The 18,930-nt window shown below is 38.4% G+C and overlaps 2 protein-coding genes across 4 annotated transcripts in view; both read right to left on the reverse strand.

Moving 5' to 3' along the window:
* The window catches only part of LOC106673845 (adiponectin receptor protein-like), a 39,585-nt gene extending 36,252 nt beyond the window's left edge, over window positions 1-3,333 (reverse strand). The window contains exon 1 of one of the 2 annotated variants that reach the window (XM_014406185.2): window positions 3,250-3,333. The gene's annotated coding sequence lies outside the window, so the exon portion shown is untranslated. The remainder of the gene's footprint in view (window positions 1-3,249) is intronic. The other variant, XM_014406181.2, reaches the window with a different exon arrangement.
* A 3,456-nt stretch (window positions 3,334-6,789) lies between these two features.
* On the reverse strand, window positions 6,790-18,160 carry LOC106673926 (progestin and adipoQ receptor-like protein 1). 2 transcript variants are annotated; one of them, XM_014406318.2, is made up of 7 exons: window positions 13,521-14,017; window positions 13,061-13,263; window positions 9,485-9,656; window positions 9,252-9,432; window positions 9,011-9,198; window positions 8,764-8,957; window positions 6,790-6,987 (listed from the first exon to the last, which is right to left on the reverse strand). In XM_014406318.2, exons 2-7 carry the CDS (start codon window positions 13,247-13,249, stop codon window positions 6,871-6,873), a joined length of 1,041 nt encoding a protein of 346 aa, XP_014261804.1. In that variant the 5' UTR covers window positions 13,250-13,263; window positions 13,521-14,017; the 3' UTR covers window positions 6,790-6,870. The 2 variants fall into 2 exon arrangements, with proteins under 2 accessions (XP_014261804.1, XP_024085807.1); XM_024230039.1 differs by lacking the exons at window positions 13,061-13,263; window positions 13,521-14,017 and adding an exon at window positions 17,932-18,160.
* Window positions 18,161-18,930: the final 770 nt, after the last annotated feature.

Below are 18,930 nucleotides of genomic sequence, written 5' to 3' on the forward strand. Positions count from 1 at the left end.
AAAGACGTCAAATCACATCTCGTCTGTTTGTAAAGTAACAAATAAAATTTCAAGCGAAAATGTTTCTATCCACTATTGCTTTGAAACGTCCAGAAATGAGGTCAAAATCGACCAAGTGTGTACATTGTCGAAACATATGTTAAGCCTTTCGGAAGAACATTATCAGCACGCGGTAATAACGTGGCTGATAAGCAATAGTTCTGACTTTTCCTCGGATGAAAGATAACATTGAAGCGGAAAAACCAGAAATAAATTGAACCTTTTATAATTTTATTCTAAAAGTTCACGTCGATGCTACTTGCTATCTGAACAAATAAACGACTTAGCTTGTTTTCCACTTTTCAACATTTACTTTCACAAACTTGCTGGTAACTATATGAATATAAACGTTTAAAGACTTTTAAGGCTCTGAGATAAAAAAATTCATTCAAACTATATGTATTTTTATCGTTGTATTAATTACAACATATTATTTTAATGTAAACCAAATTAAATCAGACCAAAAATTCATGAGTTTTAATCAAAATTATTTAATTATGATGGTCGGGTTTCGTCTTGTGGAAGAGAATTTCATTCTTCAACAAGAGAGGTTGAAAGCTGTTCAAAGCTTGTTGGAGGTGGCGATCGATGTCTAACCCATTTCTTTATCATGTCCATAAGTGTTTTATGGGAGTCATATCAGGAGAACATGTTGGTCAATTCGTTGTTGTAATCTCAAGCATCTCGAGCAAGATGCGGTCAAGCATTACCATGCCTTAAGACGAAGTCGTTCCTAATGAAAATGGGATCACAGTTTCCATAAGAACTTTTTCGATGTACCTTAGTGCTTTATTCAGTATGATAATCAGTTCGGTACGGACATGAACGTAGATTGCACCCCATAACTGAAATTGAAAAGGCTGTGGCACGAATAGAACATGAAGCAAAACCGTCTCCACGTCTTCTGCACACGTAGTCCCAGACATCCCAGACCCATCTCTTTATCATGACTCATAAATGTTCTATAGAATTTATGTGAGGAGACGTTCTGGCCAATTCGTTGTGATAATCCTTTCATCCTCCAAGTAATGGATACATGCGGTCGAGCATTATCATGCATTATCACGAATCATCCATGGAAAGAATGGGATCACAGCTTCTAGAAGAACTTGAACTCAATGTACCTCAGTGCAGATTTATTCTGTACGATAATCAATTCGGGATGGACATGGACGTAGATTCCACCCCGTACCATAACTGAAGTTGAAATGGCTGTGACGCGCATGGTACATGAAGCAAAATCCTTCTGCACACATAGTCCCTGTCACCTGATTGCCACCAACCAAACCGGCATTGTCTCTGTGAAGAGATGAGCCCCCGTTGTTCATGCGAGATGCTGATTTGAGAATAGTCGCTTTTCTATTTGATGCTTCTCCAGTGGTAGAGAACGGAGACTTCTAGAGACAAGGCTATACAAGAATTTATGATTATTGTAGACCTCACCCTTACATTACTGAACCGTTTGGAGTTGACTTCCTATCAAGCACATCATCAAAGCTACACGCGGTCGAGCATTACCATGCTTTAACATGAAGTCGTTCCCAATGGAGAGAATGGGATCACAGTTTCCAGAAGAACAAAACATCGATGAACCTTATGCTTTATTCAGTATGATGATCAGTTCATGAACATGACATGAACGTAGATTCCATTCCATACTAAATGTGAAAAGGCCCGGTCATCTGATTGTCACAAACCGAACCGGCACTGATCTGTTAGTAGATAAGCCCCCTTTGATCAAGTGGCCAAGCGAGATGCTGATTTTGGAATAGTCGGTTTTCTATTCATTTCATCTCTAGTAGTAGAAACGGAGATTTCACAGATAAGGCTATAGTCCTGAATTTATGGCTTTTTTATCGCTCACCTTCACTAAAGCTGCATGCGGTCGAGCATTATCATGCATTAACACGAAGTCGTTCCCAATGGAGAGAATGGAATCACAGTTTCCAGAAGAACTTGATTAGTGCTTTATTCAGTACGATAATCAGTTCATATACATGACATGAACGTAGATTCCACCCATACCATAACTGAATTTGAAAAGGCTCGGTCATTAAGTCTCCGAGAAATCGTGTAAATAAGCGATCAAATTTTGTCTTGTGGAACAGAAACTCATTCTTCAACGAGATCAGTTTGAAGCTGTTCACTGCTTGGAGGGCGAACGATGCCTGGACCATCTCTTTCTTTATCATGGCCCATAAGTGTTGTACGGGATATATGTGGTAATCCCTTCATCCTCCAAGTAATGGGTGAAAACTCGAGCTTCATCATGCATTATCACGAAGTTGTCCCCAATGGAAAGCATGGGATCACAGTTTCCAAAAGAACTTGCCCAATCTACCTTAGTGCTTTATTCAGTATGATAATCAGTTCGGTAAAGAAATGAACGTACCCCGAATTCTACCCCATACCATAACTGACGTTGAAAGGCTGTGGCATGGTTCATGAAGCAAAACTGTTCTCCACGTCTTCTGCACACATACGCCATGTCTTCTGATTGCCAGAAACCAAACCGGGACTGATCTGTGAAGAGCCCCGTTGTTCAACTTACCAAGTGAGATGCTTTTTTGCGAATAGTCGCTTTTCTACTCGATGCATCTCCACTAGTCTAGAACCTTATGCGGGACGTCTAGAGACAAGGCTATTCTCACGAATTGATGACTGTTTTAGATCTCACCCTTACATTACAGAACCGTTTGGAGTTGACTTCCTATCAACGAAGTCATTAGATGATGGTTTCATAGTGCAGTAAGTGCCGTAGCCCATCACAAGATTTGGGCTATGTAACGGACTCGAGGCCAAAGCTTCTGCCCAGACTTGATCTTTTTTTGCTCAATTTTTTTTATTTTTAATCCAAAAGTAAAACTCTATAAAGATAACCAACAAGTTATCGTTGTGCTTACGTTTTAAGTAAACAATTAATCTTTATACTTAGTAATTATCGAAAATAAATAGAATTGATCGGTTTTGTTTTTCTCTTTGCGTGTATAAATTATAAAACCGATTTGTCTTGGAATTTCTTTGATTTGTCAGTTAAAAAAGTCAGTCTTTAATCTTAGCAATATCGTATAGTCAATGTCAATGAAAAACGGTCAAAGAACGCGAGCCTGCTGGCCGTGCCAAGCACAGTCAATTGAAATTACAACCAGAAAACAAATACCTAAATAAAGGAATAATTAAGAACGGTCAGATATATGAAAAGGTACTCACGATTATCTCCCTCGTGGCTGTACGCTGGCGATGTTGGGCCAGTAGCCGAGATCACTCTCTGACGATGACTGCTTCTGTTTGTGCAGATATGGGTTTGTAAAGGATGTTCGAAGAGGGGGAATGATAAGACCGAATATATCTAAAGCCTAGCTTATCGAATTTCAACCAAAATATTAATTTTTTTGTGTCTTTCAAAGTAAACTTTTAGGCCAGAGCTCTCAACTAGAACAAAAATTTTTTGACTTTTACTATTTGTGATTAATAACACTTATTTTTTGATAAAACTTAGTAAAACAAACATTTTCCCCATTAATTTGGGAAAGTCGTAGAAAAATTCTATTTAAGATTACAAGATTGTTTAATGTTTATAAACTTTAAAACTTAAAATAAATCTTTAAATACTTAACTTCCAAAGTACTTAAAATTATTCGTGTATTGTGTTGATTTTTTTTTTGGCTGCAAATTTACTTACTGACAGTTTCCGGTTTAGTACAAGAAACAATTCGTCATGCTGATGTGTTATTGCTGATTACTGGATGCTTTCTACAGTGGCATTTTGCGCAGTCGGTGGGATTGGACCGTAGGGTCGATGCCCTTAAAACCTTTTCAATGCGCCCCAAGAGGTTGTGGTCCGTCCTTTCGAAAGGGTCAAGTACAAAAAAGTCGATCAATTAAAAGAAAATAGTTCCTTTAGTTCGGCTCAATTATTATCCTCCGAGATGACAAATTTTATGAAGATTAGTGTGTGTGATTAGTAGGCTAAACCAGATGCCAACATGTCTCTCGCTTCCGGTCACACAAGAGAAAATACTCCGCATGAATTTTTGAACGTCCGATTATATTTAAAAAATGTTTTTATCCTACTGAAAACCTTTTATATAGATAGGGTTTTTTTTGACTAGTAAAATACCAAAATTCCAAGTTATAGACATCAAATTTTGGTACTACTGTAGTGCTGCGTTTAGAAATGACTTACCGCGGTGATGCAACATTTTCAATTGTTGGACTTAGGCCTTTCACCCCGAATGGTTGTCACTCCCCGATGTGCTGACCCTAAGGTCACCCGAGGGAGTTCACCTACACTGTTAAGTACGTGAAATTTTCAGGGTATAGTATACTGCGCCCTTTAAGAGCTATTGTACATAGCTTACATAAGCATTACATTGTACATAAGCACATCGGTGAGTCCTATTTCATCATGAAACTTGATTAATAGGCCCGGTTTCAGTGGTTGAAGCTCTTCTATGGTCACATTATACATCTTCCTTCTGCGGGGGGTGTAGCTCCGCAGTTGGTTAGTAGATATGTTGGGGTCTCTTTTGCCTCTTTGCAGAATCTGTATGTGCCGTCTTGGATTATTCCAATCTTCTTTAAGTGTCCATTTAACTTGCAGTCCCTATTAGGATTCGCAGTTTGTTCCTGCTTCCCTTGACACATTCTGTAATTTTTTTCTTCCAAAATTTGTTAGGAGATTTTTTGATTGTCTGGGTCCAATGAGTGAATTCCATTGTTCGTTCATTTTCTTTTTGTCCTTCAGTCTGAGATCCTCGTTAATAGTGTGGGTTCCTATGCCACATAAGGGTTCAGGTCCTGTCAGCGGTGTAGCAGCCCCTTGCCTTTCAAGGTTGTCCGCTTTCTCGTTGCCTTCTACTCCCATGTATCCTGGGACCCAGCAGAGGCTGACTTTATTCTGCATACCTAATATGTTTAATTTGGTTTTGCAGTTCAGCACCATCCTTGCACTAATGATATTTGAGCTTAGTTCTTTGATGGCTGCTTGACTATCTGTCATGGTGGTTTTTGTACCCGTTACTCAGGTTGAGTTGGGTACATCTTTCGATTGCGTGAATCTCAGCTTGGAAGATACTGGTGTATTTTCCCATGGGTTCTGAGTATTTGGTTCCAGGTTCAAATACTCCTGCCCCTACCCTGTTATGCGGCTGAAACGTTTTTTTCCCTCTTAAGCCAGATGATCAGAAGATCGTCGCTTCTCAACCACTAGGGTTAGACTCCTTTCGACAGCTAGTTCATTTCATCTCCAACGTATACAAACTTCTAGCCTAAAACATCTATAAGACAATCGCACTAATAAATACATTCACACCTATGTACATTGCACTTATTCTGGTTGGTCGGTTGAGTACTTGATGTTCCTCCATCGACCTGCACTCACAGACTGCTGGACGGGCGGTTGTGATGTATATTCCTTGATCAGCTTCTCATCACTCACTCTAATATCACACATCACTCACTCGCACACATACAAAACTCATAAAACAGATATATATATACTACTAAAAAAACTCACGTTCTCTAAAGAGCAGAACAGGAGACCCAGAAATTTACTACCGTGCTCAAGAACCATTTTTAAATTCGGCGGCGAGCCTTCACGCTCTCAGTAAGGACCCATCGAGCAAGATTTCTCTGCATAAGAGCCATCTGGGTAGGCTTTGGCTTCAATTTTTGTCAAATTCATTTGCCTATTAATTTAAATCTTTAAAGTTAACATTTATCTATTAAATTAAATATTTAGTTAAATATCTTCATTAGCAACCCTTAATACAACTTAGTCTTTTATCAAACCGACATTTCATTAGAAGTTCTGACAAAATGACATGACTTAATGACATTACTGAAAAAGTCGTAATTTGCCTGCTCTTTTAAATCACAAATCGGGAAAAGGTCTAATTGAAAAACACCTAATAATATTTATGGCACTAAAGGTGAAAGAATTTAGATATTCCGATGCTGAGACACCAAAAAATTAATTATGCAAGAAGGTAAAAAAAAATATAAGGGATAGAAATTCGGATTGATGGTTGTGGTTAGTTGTTGCTCCAATGGCCGCGAGAGATTCGTGCTTGGCTCAAGGGCGTGCCTCACCCTGCTTATAACCCTGGCTGTGGTATATGTACGTCAATGTCACATTTGTGTAAAGAGTTGTACTTTGTTATCTTAAAGGATTTGAATTTATGATACATTAACAAGGTTGGAAATCGTATCACTTTCAGATTATTGAGCTAATTGGTACTTAAAAGTAACTACAAAATTTGAAGATCAAAGAAGAATCATATACATGGGCTAAGCATATTAGTACCCGAAAGCAAAGGATTGGTTCGAGAAAATATCCCGATATGATCAACTGGAACAAAATATTGGTTAATACGTTCGCATTTTATAACACGTCATGCCTCGCCCTGCTTATATCCTTGTCTGTAGTATTTGACATGTTTTCCACATTTTTTAAAAGGCTCACATTGAAAACATGTTTTTTGTTGGAAGGTTGGCAAAATATACTGATTTTATCAACTGGAACAAGGTCATACCTCACCCTGCTTATTTCCCTAACCATGGTGACTTTAGCGTCGTATCTTTTTGAAGGTTGACACTTGGAAAACTTAAGGGATTCACTTCAAAAGGCTAAACATTTTAGCACCACTGGAGGTTGGTGCACGTTAAAAAATTACGATTTGTCGCATCGAGACTAGTCGTAACATCAGCTAACCTTTTACATTCCACGCAGCAAAATAAAAATATGAATAAATCAACAATTTTTTTCAACTGTTTTATTGTTGGGAGTGTTTTGTATATGTAAAAAAAATATATAATGTGCCCAATTTTTTAATCGACAATGCAAGGCCCAGTCTCCATCCTGTACGACATCAGCTTGTGGATGACGTGCATATGCAGATAGCTTCCGAGAACTGTACACACATGCATCAGTTGATGACTCTGAAACTGGAAAACAGCAATTATCTTTTTTCAATGGCAAAGCGAATCATAGCTTAATTTGTTCGAAATCTTAAAATCTGGTTAAATTAGCATCCCTGTAATGGCTATTTCTTAATTTTCAAAGTATTTTCAGTATTACGGACCTCTTTGTTTACTTTTAACATAAAAATCTATTGTTGTTGTATAAGTTGGGAACCGAACCCGTGACTAGGACAGACATACATTTAGCTAACAATTTACTACCAGGTTTTTCTGTTCCTAACGGTCTTACCTCCTCTTGCCACGAGTATGATTGAGGTTTTAAGTCTCCTAGAAATCGAATAAATAAGCGATCAGATTTGGTCTTGTGGAACAGAAGCTCATTCTTCAACAAGATCAGTTTGAAGCTGTTCAATGTTTGGAGGGCGAACCCATCTCTTTAACATGTACCATAAGTGTTCTATGGGATTATGTGAAGAGACTTGCTGGCCAATTCGTTGTGGTAATCCTCCAAGTAACATCTTCCAAGTAATGGGTGAAAACTCGAGCAACATGCGATCATGCATTATCACGATGTTGTCCCCAATGGAGAGCTTGGGATCACAGTTTCTAGAGGAACTTGCGCAATGTACCTTAGTGCTTTATTCAGTATGATAATCAGTTCGGTAAGGACATGAACGTAGATTCCACCATGTACCTTAACTGGAGTTGAAAAGGCTGTGGCGCGCATTGTACATGAAGCAAGATCGTTCTCTACGTCTTCTGCACACATACGCCCTATCATCTGATTGCCACAAACCAAACCGACGTGGTCTCTGTGAAGAGATGAGCCCCCATTGTTCAAGTTACCAAGCGAGATTCTGATTTGCACGAATAGTCGCTTTTCTACTCGTTGCATCTCCAGTAGTAGAAACGGAGATGTCTAGAGACAATGAATTTATGACTGTTTTAGAGCTCACCCTTACATTACAGAACCGTTTCGAGTTGGCTTCCTATCAAGGAAGTCATTAAAGCTACATGCGGTTGAGCACTATCACGAAGTTGTCCCCAATGGCGAGAATGGGATCACAGCTTCTAGAAGAACTTGAACTCATTGTACTTCAATGCAGATTTATTCTGTATGATAATCCATTCAGGACGGACATGGACGTAGATTCCACCCCAAGTCGTAACTGAAGTTGAAATGGCTATGACACGCATGGTACACGAAGGAAAATCCTTCTTCACACTTAGTCCCTGTCACCTGATTGCCAGAACCAAACCGGCACTGTCTCTGTGAAGACATTCCCCATCGTTCAAGTTACCAAGCGAGATTCTGATTAGCAAATAGTCGCTTTTCTACTCGATGCATCTCCAGTAGTCGAGAAGCTGATGCGGTACGTCTAGAGACAAGTCTATTCTCACAATTTGATGGCTGTTTTCGAGTTCACCCTTGCATTACGAAACGTTTTGAGTTGACTACCTATCTAGGAAATCGTTCTTTAGTGCGGTAAGTACAAAAAAACGATGTTCTCTAGTGCCGTACATGCGGTCGACCTCCTCTTCGATGGAGACTTTCCGTGGCCCTAAACCGCTGTGGAATATCGATTGTAAAGCGCGGCACACCCAGGGCTGAGGCTATGTTACGCTACGTCGTTGGCCAAAGCATCTGCCCGGGCGAAAATTTGCTTATGTATTGTAAGTTCGAAAAATTCAGAGGGTAAAACTTAGAAACGAACCCAGAACCTCTTTCTGTTAAGGACATAGCCATGAAGAACCACTATGGCTCCAAAAATTAAGTGCATATGGAGCAAATCAACTTACGAATATGTCGAAGTAGCCAGGTCGATAACGCTCAGGAAACCTAGACGTATACAATGTAGCACCGACAAAATAGACGCTGAACATTAGCATGAGCCATCCCAGTGCTGCCTGGTTGTAGGCAAGCTGGAGGCCATCGAGGTAGACTAAATGGATCGCCGGGATTATTGAAAAGACGGCGAAACAACCGAAAATACCTGAAAGAAAGAAAATTATTTGTCAACCGAGATGAAACCGTAACTTGGCAAACCTGATCTGAAACCCCGAGAATCCGCCTCGCCGAATCTGTCGTACAGGGAGCAAAGGGCGATGAGCACGCTCGAGAGGAGAAGTGTCGCCACATACGTGTTCCTGATGCGTTTGCGGCAGTAGAAGGAGTAGTAGATCCACGGGATATGGGAGCAAGTGATCAGTATGTTTATCCCGATATAATCCAATCTGGAATTGACATCGAATATAAAGAGACCGTTGTTCTTCTTTCAATGGTTTACCTTGCAAACGCGTTCACCAACGCTTCAGAATGGCACATCAGTGTGTGGTACAGTGTTGATAGGAAAAAGCACAGAATCGCGCCGACGAAGAAGAACATTATGGCCAGATAGTCGAGGAACGGGATGATCCCCAAATACTGATAGGCGAAGCCGACTAGGTACACAGAAAACATCAAGGTGCCTGCAGACGAACCGTTGTCATTGCAATCGAAACAGAAAATGTCAACTTTTACCGATCAAGTGAGTCCAAATATTGCCGGTCTCGTTGTGCCTGCTGAATATGGTCTTGAAGCAGGCGACGACCGATTTGATCTGGTGCCTGTAGCCGTGTCGGACGTACTCGTTGCTCCGTAACCATTCCGGCAGCTCTTCGTACCCAAACGGTTGTTTGAATTCAGTAAAAACCTAGAAAATTAAAAACAATTCAAATGGACTAAATTTATCACATCCTGCGACCAATTTGTTTACAAAACTCTTTTGAGTTAAAATACTCACCGTCTACTAAAGCCAAAATTGATAATATGAAGACTTTTGACAAAATCATCGATTATCTAGGGCAATTTGTGAGTTTAATTTTTTAAAAAGACCTAAATGCCATTTAAAACACTTGGGGTCGAAAATTCAATAAACAAATACTGGTAAATAATCAATACTCATAGTGACCCTTTATGGGGGAGTCCGTCTTCACTCGCAGGGTTTGTCCGTTTTATACCTACCCTTTAAGAAACAATTCCTGTCTGCCTGAGTTACAGTCGATGAGTGTTAATCTGCGAGTTGGTGAAATCATGCCGAAGCAGCATAGAATACTTATTGACTCCTTCTTCCCAAGTGTTCAGCACGACTTCACCGATTCGCAGACCAACACCCATCATCAATTCTGAAATCAGTATTGATAGAGTTTAAAATACAAATTTTAATAAGAATTTGTATAGTAAAACTTTTATTTAACAAGTCATGCTTCAGCATAATATTGTTCTCTGGATCAGGCATTCTCGTTGATTAGGTTTTTAATGTTTTCTTATAGATGCTTACAAAGCGTGCTTTTGTACTTAGTAGTTATGTACTTAGATGCCGACAAATGTCATTTCTTTGCTTAACTGTTATATATGTTTAATCGTTTCTAGGACCCCACCGTCAACCTTCCTTTTATCCTTTGCCCAAGATATAACCACTATCCTCTGATCCCGATCCAGCAATTGCTTCCGAGGAGCTCCAGGCACTTCCAACGAATAGCCAAAACTTTACCGAACAAAGATTAATGCAATCAAATGCGCCCACTACCATTTTTAACCTCTGAAGCACCATACACAGTAATCCTCAACATTTCTAAACCGTACTGCATCCGCTACGTTAGGTTCTATCTCGATTCAAATTTAAACCGGAACCGACTTACACATGTATTAGACAGAAATAAAGCAGACGCTTTCGACAACTCTAAAAACTACTTGCAAATCTGAAGATCTACAAAACACTACCGGAACCGATTTGGACATATAGACTAGGGTGGACAAAGGGACTGTTCAACGAGAGAAATATACAGACTGTTATTGAACAATCTGAAAAGTTCATAGTTCTTGAGTTAAACAAACGCGTTTTTCCGTATATATGAAAATATTGTTCAACGATCAACAAAGCCTGAAGCTGCAAAAAGTACCCGAGAAAACATGCAGACATTGGTTGAATATTGGGAGAAAGTTCATTATTCTGGAGTTAAATGAACGTGTTGCGGATTTGGTGACGTGATAATACTGGAATGATTTAGGTCAGCTAACTGGACATTGCAGACTCCAGAGATTTACATAAAGACTCGGAGCAGCAGAAACAAGAAGAAACAGCGGAACATGACCTCGGTGCGGAGGCCTGTGCGGGTTGAGATTCTACTCCTAGGAGAGGGAAATTCATGATGTGAAGGATACGGCAACCATTCACAAAGATTTGGGTTCTTTTCAAAAGTCTTAAGTTTCCCGAAGATCATTCTCGACTACTAATAACCTATAATCTATAACTTCAGTAAAATTAAGATACACACGAGAGCTCTTCTCAAAGCTTTTGGATCTGTTCAAAAGTCTTAAGCTTCACGAAGATCATTCTCGGCTCCTAATAACCTACAATCTACAACTTCAGGAAAATTAAGAATAGGATCATAAAACATGTACTCTGTTCGTGCGATGCCAGAAGAAATACACACGAGATCTCTTCGCAAAGCTTTGGATCTGTTCGTAAGTCTTAAGCGTCAAGAAGATAGATCATTATTGACTCCTGCTAACCTATAAACTATAACTTCAGGAATGTTAAGAATGGGATCATAAAACATGTACTCTGTTCGTGCAATGCCAGAAGAAATACACACGAGATCTCTTCGCAAAGCTTTGGGATCTGTTCGAAAGTCTTAAGCTTCACGAAGATTATTCTCGACTTCTAATAACCTATAATCTACAACTTGAGGCAAATTAAGAATGGGATCATAAAGCATGTACCTAGTTGGTGCAGTGACCTAAAAAATACACACGAGAGCCCTTCACAAAGTTTTGGTATCTGTTCGAAAGTCTTAAACTTCAAGAAGATAGGTCATTCTTCACTCCTGATAACCTATAATCTATATCATCAGGAAAATTAAGTTTGGGCTCATAAAGCATATACCCTGTTGATACAATGGCCTGAAGGATACACACGAGAGCTCTTCTCAAAGCTTTGGGATCTGTTCGAAAGTCTTAAGCTTCACGAAGATCATTCTCGACTCCTAATAACCTATAATCTTTAACTTGAAGAAAATTAAGAATGGGATCATAAAACATGTACTCTGTTGGTGCAATAGCCAGAGGAAATACACACGAGATCTCTTCGCAAAGCTTTGGATCTGTTCGAAAGTCTTAAGCTTCACGAAGATCATTCTCGACTCCTAATAACCTATAATCTATAACTTCAGGAAACTTAAGAATGGGATCATAAAGCACGACCTAGTTGGTACAGTGGCCTGAAACATACACACGAGAGCTCTTCACAGTGCTTTGGGGGGTTCGAAAGTCTTAAGCTTCACGAAGATCATTCTCGACTCCTAATAACCTATAATCTATAACTTCAGGAAAATTAAGAATGGGATCATAAAGCACGTACCTAGTTGGTACAGTGGCCTGAAACATACACACGAGAGCTCTTCACAGTGCTTTGGGGGGTTCGAAAGTCTTAAGCTTCACCAAGATCATTCTCGACTCCTAATTACCTATAATCTATAACTTGAGGAAAATTAAGAATGGGATCATAAAACATGTACTCTGTTGGTTCAATGCCAGAAGAAATACACACTAGATCTCTTCGCAAAGCTTTGGATCTGTTCGTAAGTCTTAAGCGTCAAGAAGATAGATCATTATTGACTCCTGCTAACCTATAAACTATAACTTCAGGAATGTTAAGAATGGGATCATAAAACATGTACTCTGTTGGTGCATTGGGTTGAAGGATACACACAAGAGCCCTTCACCAAGCTTTGGGATCTAATAAGATTGCACAATAGACCAATATTGTTCGTAATGAGGCCGACTCCTTTTAACATTCATCCTTTAACCCTTTAGACCGATCCATAGATAGTCAGGCCTTGGGTAAAATATAAATGGATTTAAACCAATAATTTCTGATTCATGTAACACCGCTGTTTATCGATCAGATCGACCATCGTCCATGAAAATCATCCAACAAAAAATTTAAAATAATAAATTCTATGAAATTTGTATGAAGTACTACAAGAAGCTATTTTGTTTGTGGTTTTTTGTAAACAATTTGGATCCTAGGTTTTTCTTTTTAACGACTCTTACCTCTTCAGATAAATCGTTCAAGGAGTCCTGTTCGACGACCTCCTTAATAGAGGGTTTACTCTGTATATTTAAATCGTCTGTATCTTTAGTCTGCTCCCTCTCCTCTGTGGTCCGCGCCTTTTCGCTCTCTCCCTTCACGGCTAGTGCTAAACTTTCGATTATTCCTTTCGTTACATCATTGCCGGGCATTTTCTCGCAAGAAACTGTAAAAGAAAAAGACGCGTCACTTGACGATATAGCATATTTCACTCCCGGCAGGGCCGTCGGACTTGTCAAGTCCGACAAACGGTTTGAAGGATTGTGCTTATGAACTTATTAGCCGAGCCCCCACTTTTAGTGATGAGCAATTGCAGAACTAGACCCCATTTGCAGATAATGATGGGAATCTGGGGCCCGCCTAGAAAACTTCAAAAAACGACGGCGTGAAAAACGCCAACAATAAATCAATAAAGCTACTCACTCGTTCTTGGGAATAAAGGGGACACTCTTCATTTCCGATGCCAGTTCGTTTAATTCGCCGGCTTATGTGTGTGTTGTGTAAAATTACTAATATCTTCAATTTTGTCCGACCTCGGTGATTGTATTGTCGTCTGAGCCCACATGATTTTCATAAATGTTCAAGGAGCTCATTTATTCAAACAAACGATTAAAAATTAGAAATATCGTATATTTCTCTGTAAGGGAGAGCAGGTGGATCTGTCTTGCCGGATTCATGCATCATCCCATAGATGATCGACAATTGATTGGATACAAATTACACTGTACCATTGTTTGTCGCGTTTCTGACATACATGTTGAATGCATGCTCAATAAAAATTCTGTGTCATTTGTATCCAATCCTTAAAATCCCGGCGTACGCGAAAGAATACGTCAATCTGAAGTAATTGTCCCGATTTGGACGATTGTAAGGCGAAAATTTTGAAAATTTCAAACATATGACCTATTTCACTGTAACAAAGCTGACAAGTAAAAGTGTAACCTTGAAAAAAACAACTTTAAAGAGATTTTTTCTCTAAAAAAGGTCTTTCAGAACAATTCTCAAGCTAGAAAACCAAAAATTGGAAAGGTTGGTGGTGTAGGTTAGATGTACAAGAGGATGAAATGCATGAAATCACTTTCTGTGGCCCTTCTATTCTTCCTGGATCTTATAAGTGTTTTTGTTTCACGCCTTTTTCATTCTTTAAACAACTTCTTTTCCTTTACTCCCTCACTGATGATGGCGTAAAGCCAAAACGGTTACTAGTGAAACATGAAATCAGTGAGAACAAACACAAATCAGTGACGATTAGTTCACCAGTAAAAAAGTTACATTGTAAAAATTTGGTTTGACCCAAACCAACAGAGCAAAATGCAATAAATGATGATCACAGATCTGAATGGGAAAAAAACTAACATTAATCGTTAAAATACAAAGTGGCAATAAACAAGAATAAAAATCTCAAGTTTGTATCAATTTTAAGCTAATGCAGAGAAGAAAATGTTGGCAAACAAACAATAAGCAAAGCACACCTAATAAATGTGAAAATATAAAAAAAAAGTTGCAAGACAATGTAAATAAAAAGCACAAACTTATAAAAACTTGAGAAGAATGTAGTGTCATTGGAGGTAAATGCAACAGAGCAAAGCACAACTTGTAAATATGATGACGGCAGATCTGTACAAATAAACTAAATACATATAATGAACTATATGGGGCAGAAACCATGATAAAAAAAAGCACAAGGTTTAGAAATATTTACTATATAAACTAATCAAGAGAGAAATAGTGGCAAATAAACCAACAGTGTAAAGCATACCTCGTAACAGCAATAAACACAGGTCTATACAAAGAAACTTATTGTGATGTTTGTATCAGTCCTGGCCAGCATACAAAGTTTTTTTTTTATGCCAACAACCATCGACTGATATTCCCATCACACACCGATAACACAATTATAATTCAACGGAAATCAAAAGTTACAAAGAAACTAATGTTAAAATTATGCTAAGGTCTACTGTGGAACTCTAACTGGATGAACTATGATTATGACCATACTGTCAAATGTGAACTATTTCCTTTAAATCTAAGTCAACCTTCTTCATCTCTTTATGCTTATTTTGGTGGTAGAACAGCCAAAGTGGCTACCCGTATATCCTCAAATTCACAAAGGATATGTGCTGAGTCTGGTTTCTCTTGACTGATATGTTTCTGCCTCTGCTTTGCCCATCTTCTTTACGTGGTTGTTAAGGGGTCAGTGGTTGGTACACAGGCCTATAATTTTTTTTTTCAAATCTTGCCTGTGAGAGAGGAGTTCTTTTGTCTTTCTTTTTTAGACATTTATTCATTCTTTTATACAATGCTTGAGTTTTTCTTTTTCTCTTCGCTGAGGCTTATTAGATTAGAGGGCTGCCTTCTCTTGGGCTAGTCGGTCTTGTCTTTTTTCTCCTAGATTTTGGTGTGTTTTCCTAGAGCCGTTAACCATTACTGGGTGGTGGAGTAATCGATATTCCTTCATTGCCCTTTACACCTATAATACAACTAACCTAACTGAGGATCGATGGGGTACTCAAGCTTACACTACCCATTCACGCTAATAAATACATTCACTCTCACACACTAGGTACACAAAACTCTTAATACTCTATTCAACAGGACAACTTCAAAAATTGGAACAGGGGGCCCAGATACTTGCTGCCATGCTCAAGTGCAATTCTCATATCACCCTTATCCTTCAGAATTTCATGGACAAGACTTTGGAATTTGCTTCCCTGGGAAGAACGTTGTATTTGTAACGCTGGCTTGTTTCAGGCATGGGATCTGAGTTTTTAAAAACGACTTGAATCAAGTCTTTCTTTTACCTTTTTACTTTTATCTTCTTTCTGTTTTTCTTTCTTAACGTGGTTTCATCGTTCAATTATAAGTTTGGATTTACATAAGCTCAAATCTGCACTGGTAAATACACACATATACTTAGCAGAGCCTATCTTGTTTTCTCGCAGTCCACTGCCAATCCCAGCTTTTGTAGTTTATAATAAATTACAAGAAAGTCTCGAGAATGACCCACCTTGAGTGTTGGCAGTCTGCTGTCGGACTTTGGTTTTATCCATCCAGCCACCAAAGTTGAACTCCAGGTGCTGTCAGCAGCCAGGTCAATTCATTACCCAAGCCATGCAGTTCCTAGATCCAAACCCATTCTCACTCTCATTCATTCTTAAATAGATTCTTGCAGATTTACATACTATTCATTCAATTAGGGGTTGGTAGCACTTGATATGCTTCTCTCATCCTTTTAACCTATTATTATATTTATATACTTTTTGCGTCTTCTAACTGTCCATCTATTAAAGAACTGAATCATAAAGAAGTTAACCATAACAATATTCAATACAATTTTTTTCTGTTACTTGGTATTTCCATGATTTTAATACTCAATCCTAGGTTGACACATGGGCACCTGCTTTTGGGCCAAAGCCCGCGCAGGTGCCCCTTATGCAGAGAAAGGTTGTTCAATGTGTCATGCACCTTTCTCGACATAATAGAGGTGTGTCATGCCTTGACTCCATACAGAGAGCATGTAGGCATGCCGCCGTACTTAAGAAGAGTTTTCGAACACTGTAGTGAGTTTCAGAGTCCCCTGTTTCGCTTTTTAGGGGAAATTGAGGTTTTTTATTGAATATAATATGTCTTATGTGTTGTGTGTCTATGTTTTGTCATAGTGGATGTATTTATTAGCGTGAATGGGTGAGGGTGAAATATGACGTCATCATCGCCCCTCGAATGTTGAAAGCGTATGAATGTGTGTTCGGGGTTGATGGCGGAATATTTATAAAAGTACTTCATCGACCCCAATGTAGATTAGTTTGGGTACAGGTTGGTGGTGGAATATCAAGTACTCCACCGACCAAACTGAGTGTACTGTGTGAATGTATTTATGTGTATGAATGTAGTGTTTGAAAGGGTAAATAGAATATAGACTTAGTTGGGGCTGAAATGACCTAGATGTCGGAAGCCCGTAAAAAAAAAACTGAATCATAGAGAGGTGCAACAGTTTAGGCTTCAATGCAGCTTCAACATCACTGTAAGATAAAGGTCCTGGGTTCAAACCCAACATACTTCACCTACTTACCTTTTTTCAAAACACTGACATCCTGGGGGTTATGAACTCTGCTGTTGCAACCCTCCCCCCCCCAAAAAAAAAAATTATAGTTTAAATTTGGTCAAAAAAGGTTTAATTCAGTTAAAAAAAGGTTTGATTTGGTAGAAAAAAAGGGTTAATTTGACTAAAAATGCTATATATAACTAAATTAATTAAGGATTAAACACATTCACGCTAATAAATACACTTACTCCCAACAAAGTCTAGCTACACAACAATATCAGATCTATATACAATAAAACAACCGTTTCCTCCAAGAATCGCGAACAGGGGAACCAGATACTCACTGCCATACTCAAGAAAAATTCTCATGTAGGGTGGCATGCCTACCTGCTCTCTTTATTGAGCCAACGGATTGTATCTTCACCTATGAAATGGTTTCATCTGTTTTTGTCATTTATATGTCATTTACATTCAGCAGCACTTTTCAAAAGTTTACAAAAAGCACTAGAACATAGAACTGATCTAAAGTTTGAAATTATTAAAGTTTAAAAACATTGGAGTTAGTATTTCTCTGAGTTGCCAGAATGATTTTAATGGCAAAATTCTGTGCTTTGAATACTAATCTAGTAAAATTTACATAAATTGCCCCAACAATCTCCTTCCATTTATATATTTATTAAAATTTATACAGTGAAAAAAGTGATTATTTTTGTTGATAAATTATCAGTATTGCATAAATTAATTAAGCAAGGCAAGTGATACAAATAAGCAAGAATATTTCTCAACGAGTACCTTGTTAAAACATTTGTAACTACTCTCCAGTGCCATTATTCCAGTCTTTCGCTCCCATCTGCTCTCGAATCCCATGTGTTAACAATCAGAACGAATGTCAATTTATACTCATGTTTAAACACTGGCACAAAACGTATTAATGAAAACAGCAGGCTTTCGACCCCGACATGTGCTTCTCGGTTCAGCCGGCCGGTGTGTTCACAAGAGGAAGTTCGCAATTTAACAAATTATACTTCATTTTTATAATAAGATGCTGTAATATTTGCAGGCAGCCCGTGTTAGACACCGTTCTCCTCCTCGAGATGTTCGGGAAGTTAATGAGCCGAAAAGGCTGGATGCAATGTCAATTTAATATTCCATTCATGTAATAAACTGTTTCCTAAGGCCAACTCAATGAACAAAATGAACAATACAAAATCAACACTAGTTCTCATTGGTACAATTGGATCTTTTGAAATAATTTTTTTTTTAACAAATACTCATAAGCACTTTATTAACTTGTTTTAAACATTCTATTAAATAATTAAAATGTTGGTTATTAAATATTAAAAATATTACATAGACTTGAACACTAGTCAAACTTAGAGATCACCAGTATACCTAATGAATAAATATAAAACAGTTTCATTGCTTTTGCAAGCTATAAACATTTGTTAAAATCTACCTTTTAGTTTAATTTAAAAAATTAATTGTAATTGTTGCAAAGTAAAAAAAAATTCTAAACTTGCAGACAAAGGGTCTAACCTTTTTACGTTTTACATATTTTTACTAAAAAGTTCATGGGCTGTACCACTAATGTTCTGGGGGAAGGTGGGTCGGTTGGTGCTGTCTTGTGGGTGTGGTAGGTCGAGCTTCCTGAGTGCGATCAGCTGGTTGTTGTTGGACACAAAGGTCTGGTGGGTAAATAATAGGTGGACAAGCAAAAGCTCTTAACCACCATGATCCAACAACACCCTGACATTAAAAATGCAATTTAAAAAAAAAAACCAAAGAAAAAGT

Source organism: Cimex lectularius, unplaced genomic scaffold (genome assembly GCF_000648675.2).
Source record: "Cimex lectularius strain Harlan isolate CLEC.00 unplaced genomic scaffold, Clec_2.1 scaffold440, whole genome shotgun sequence".
Taxonomy (NCBI): domain Eukaryota; kingdom Metazoa; phylum Arthropoda; class Insecta; order Hemiptera; family Cimicidae; genus Cimex; species Cimex lectularius.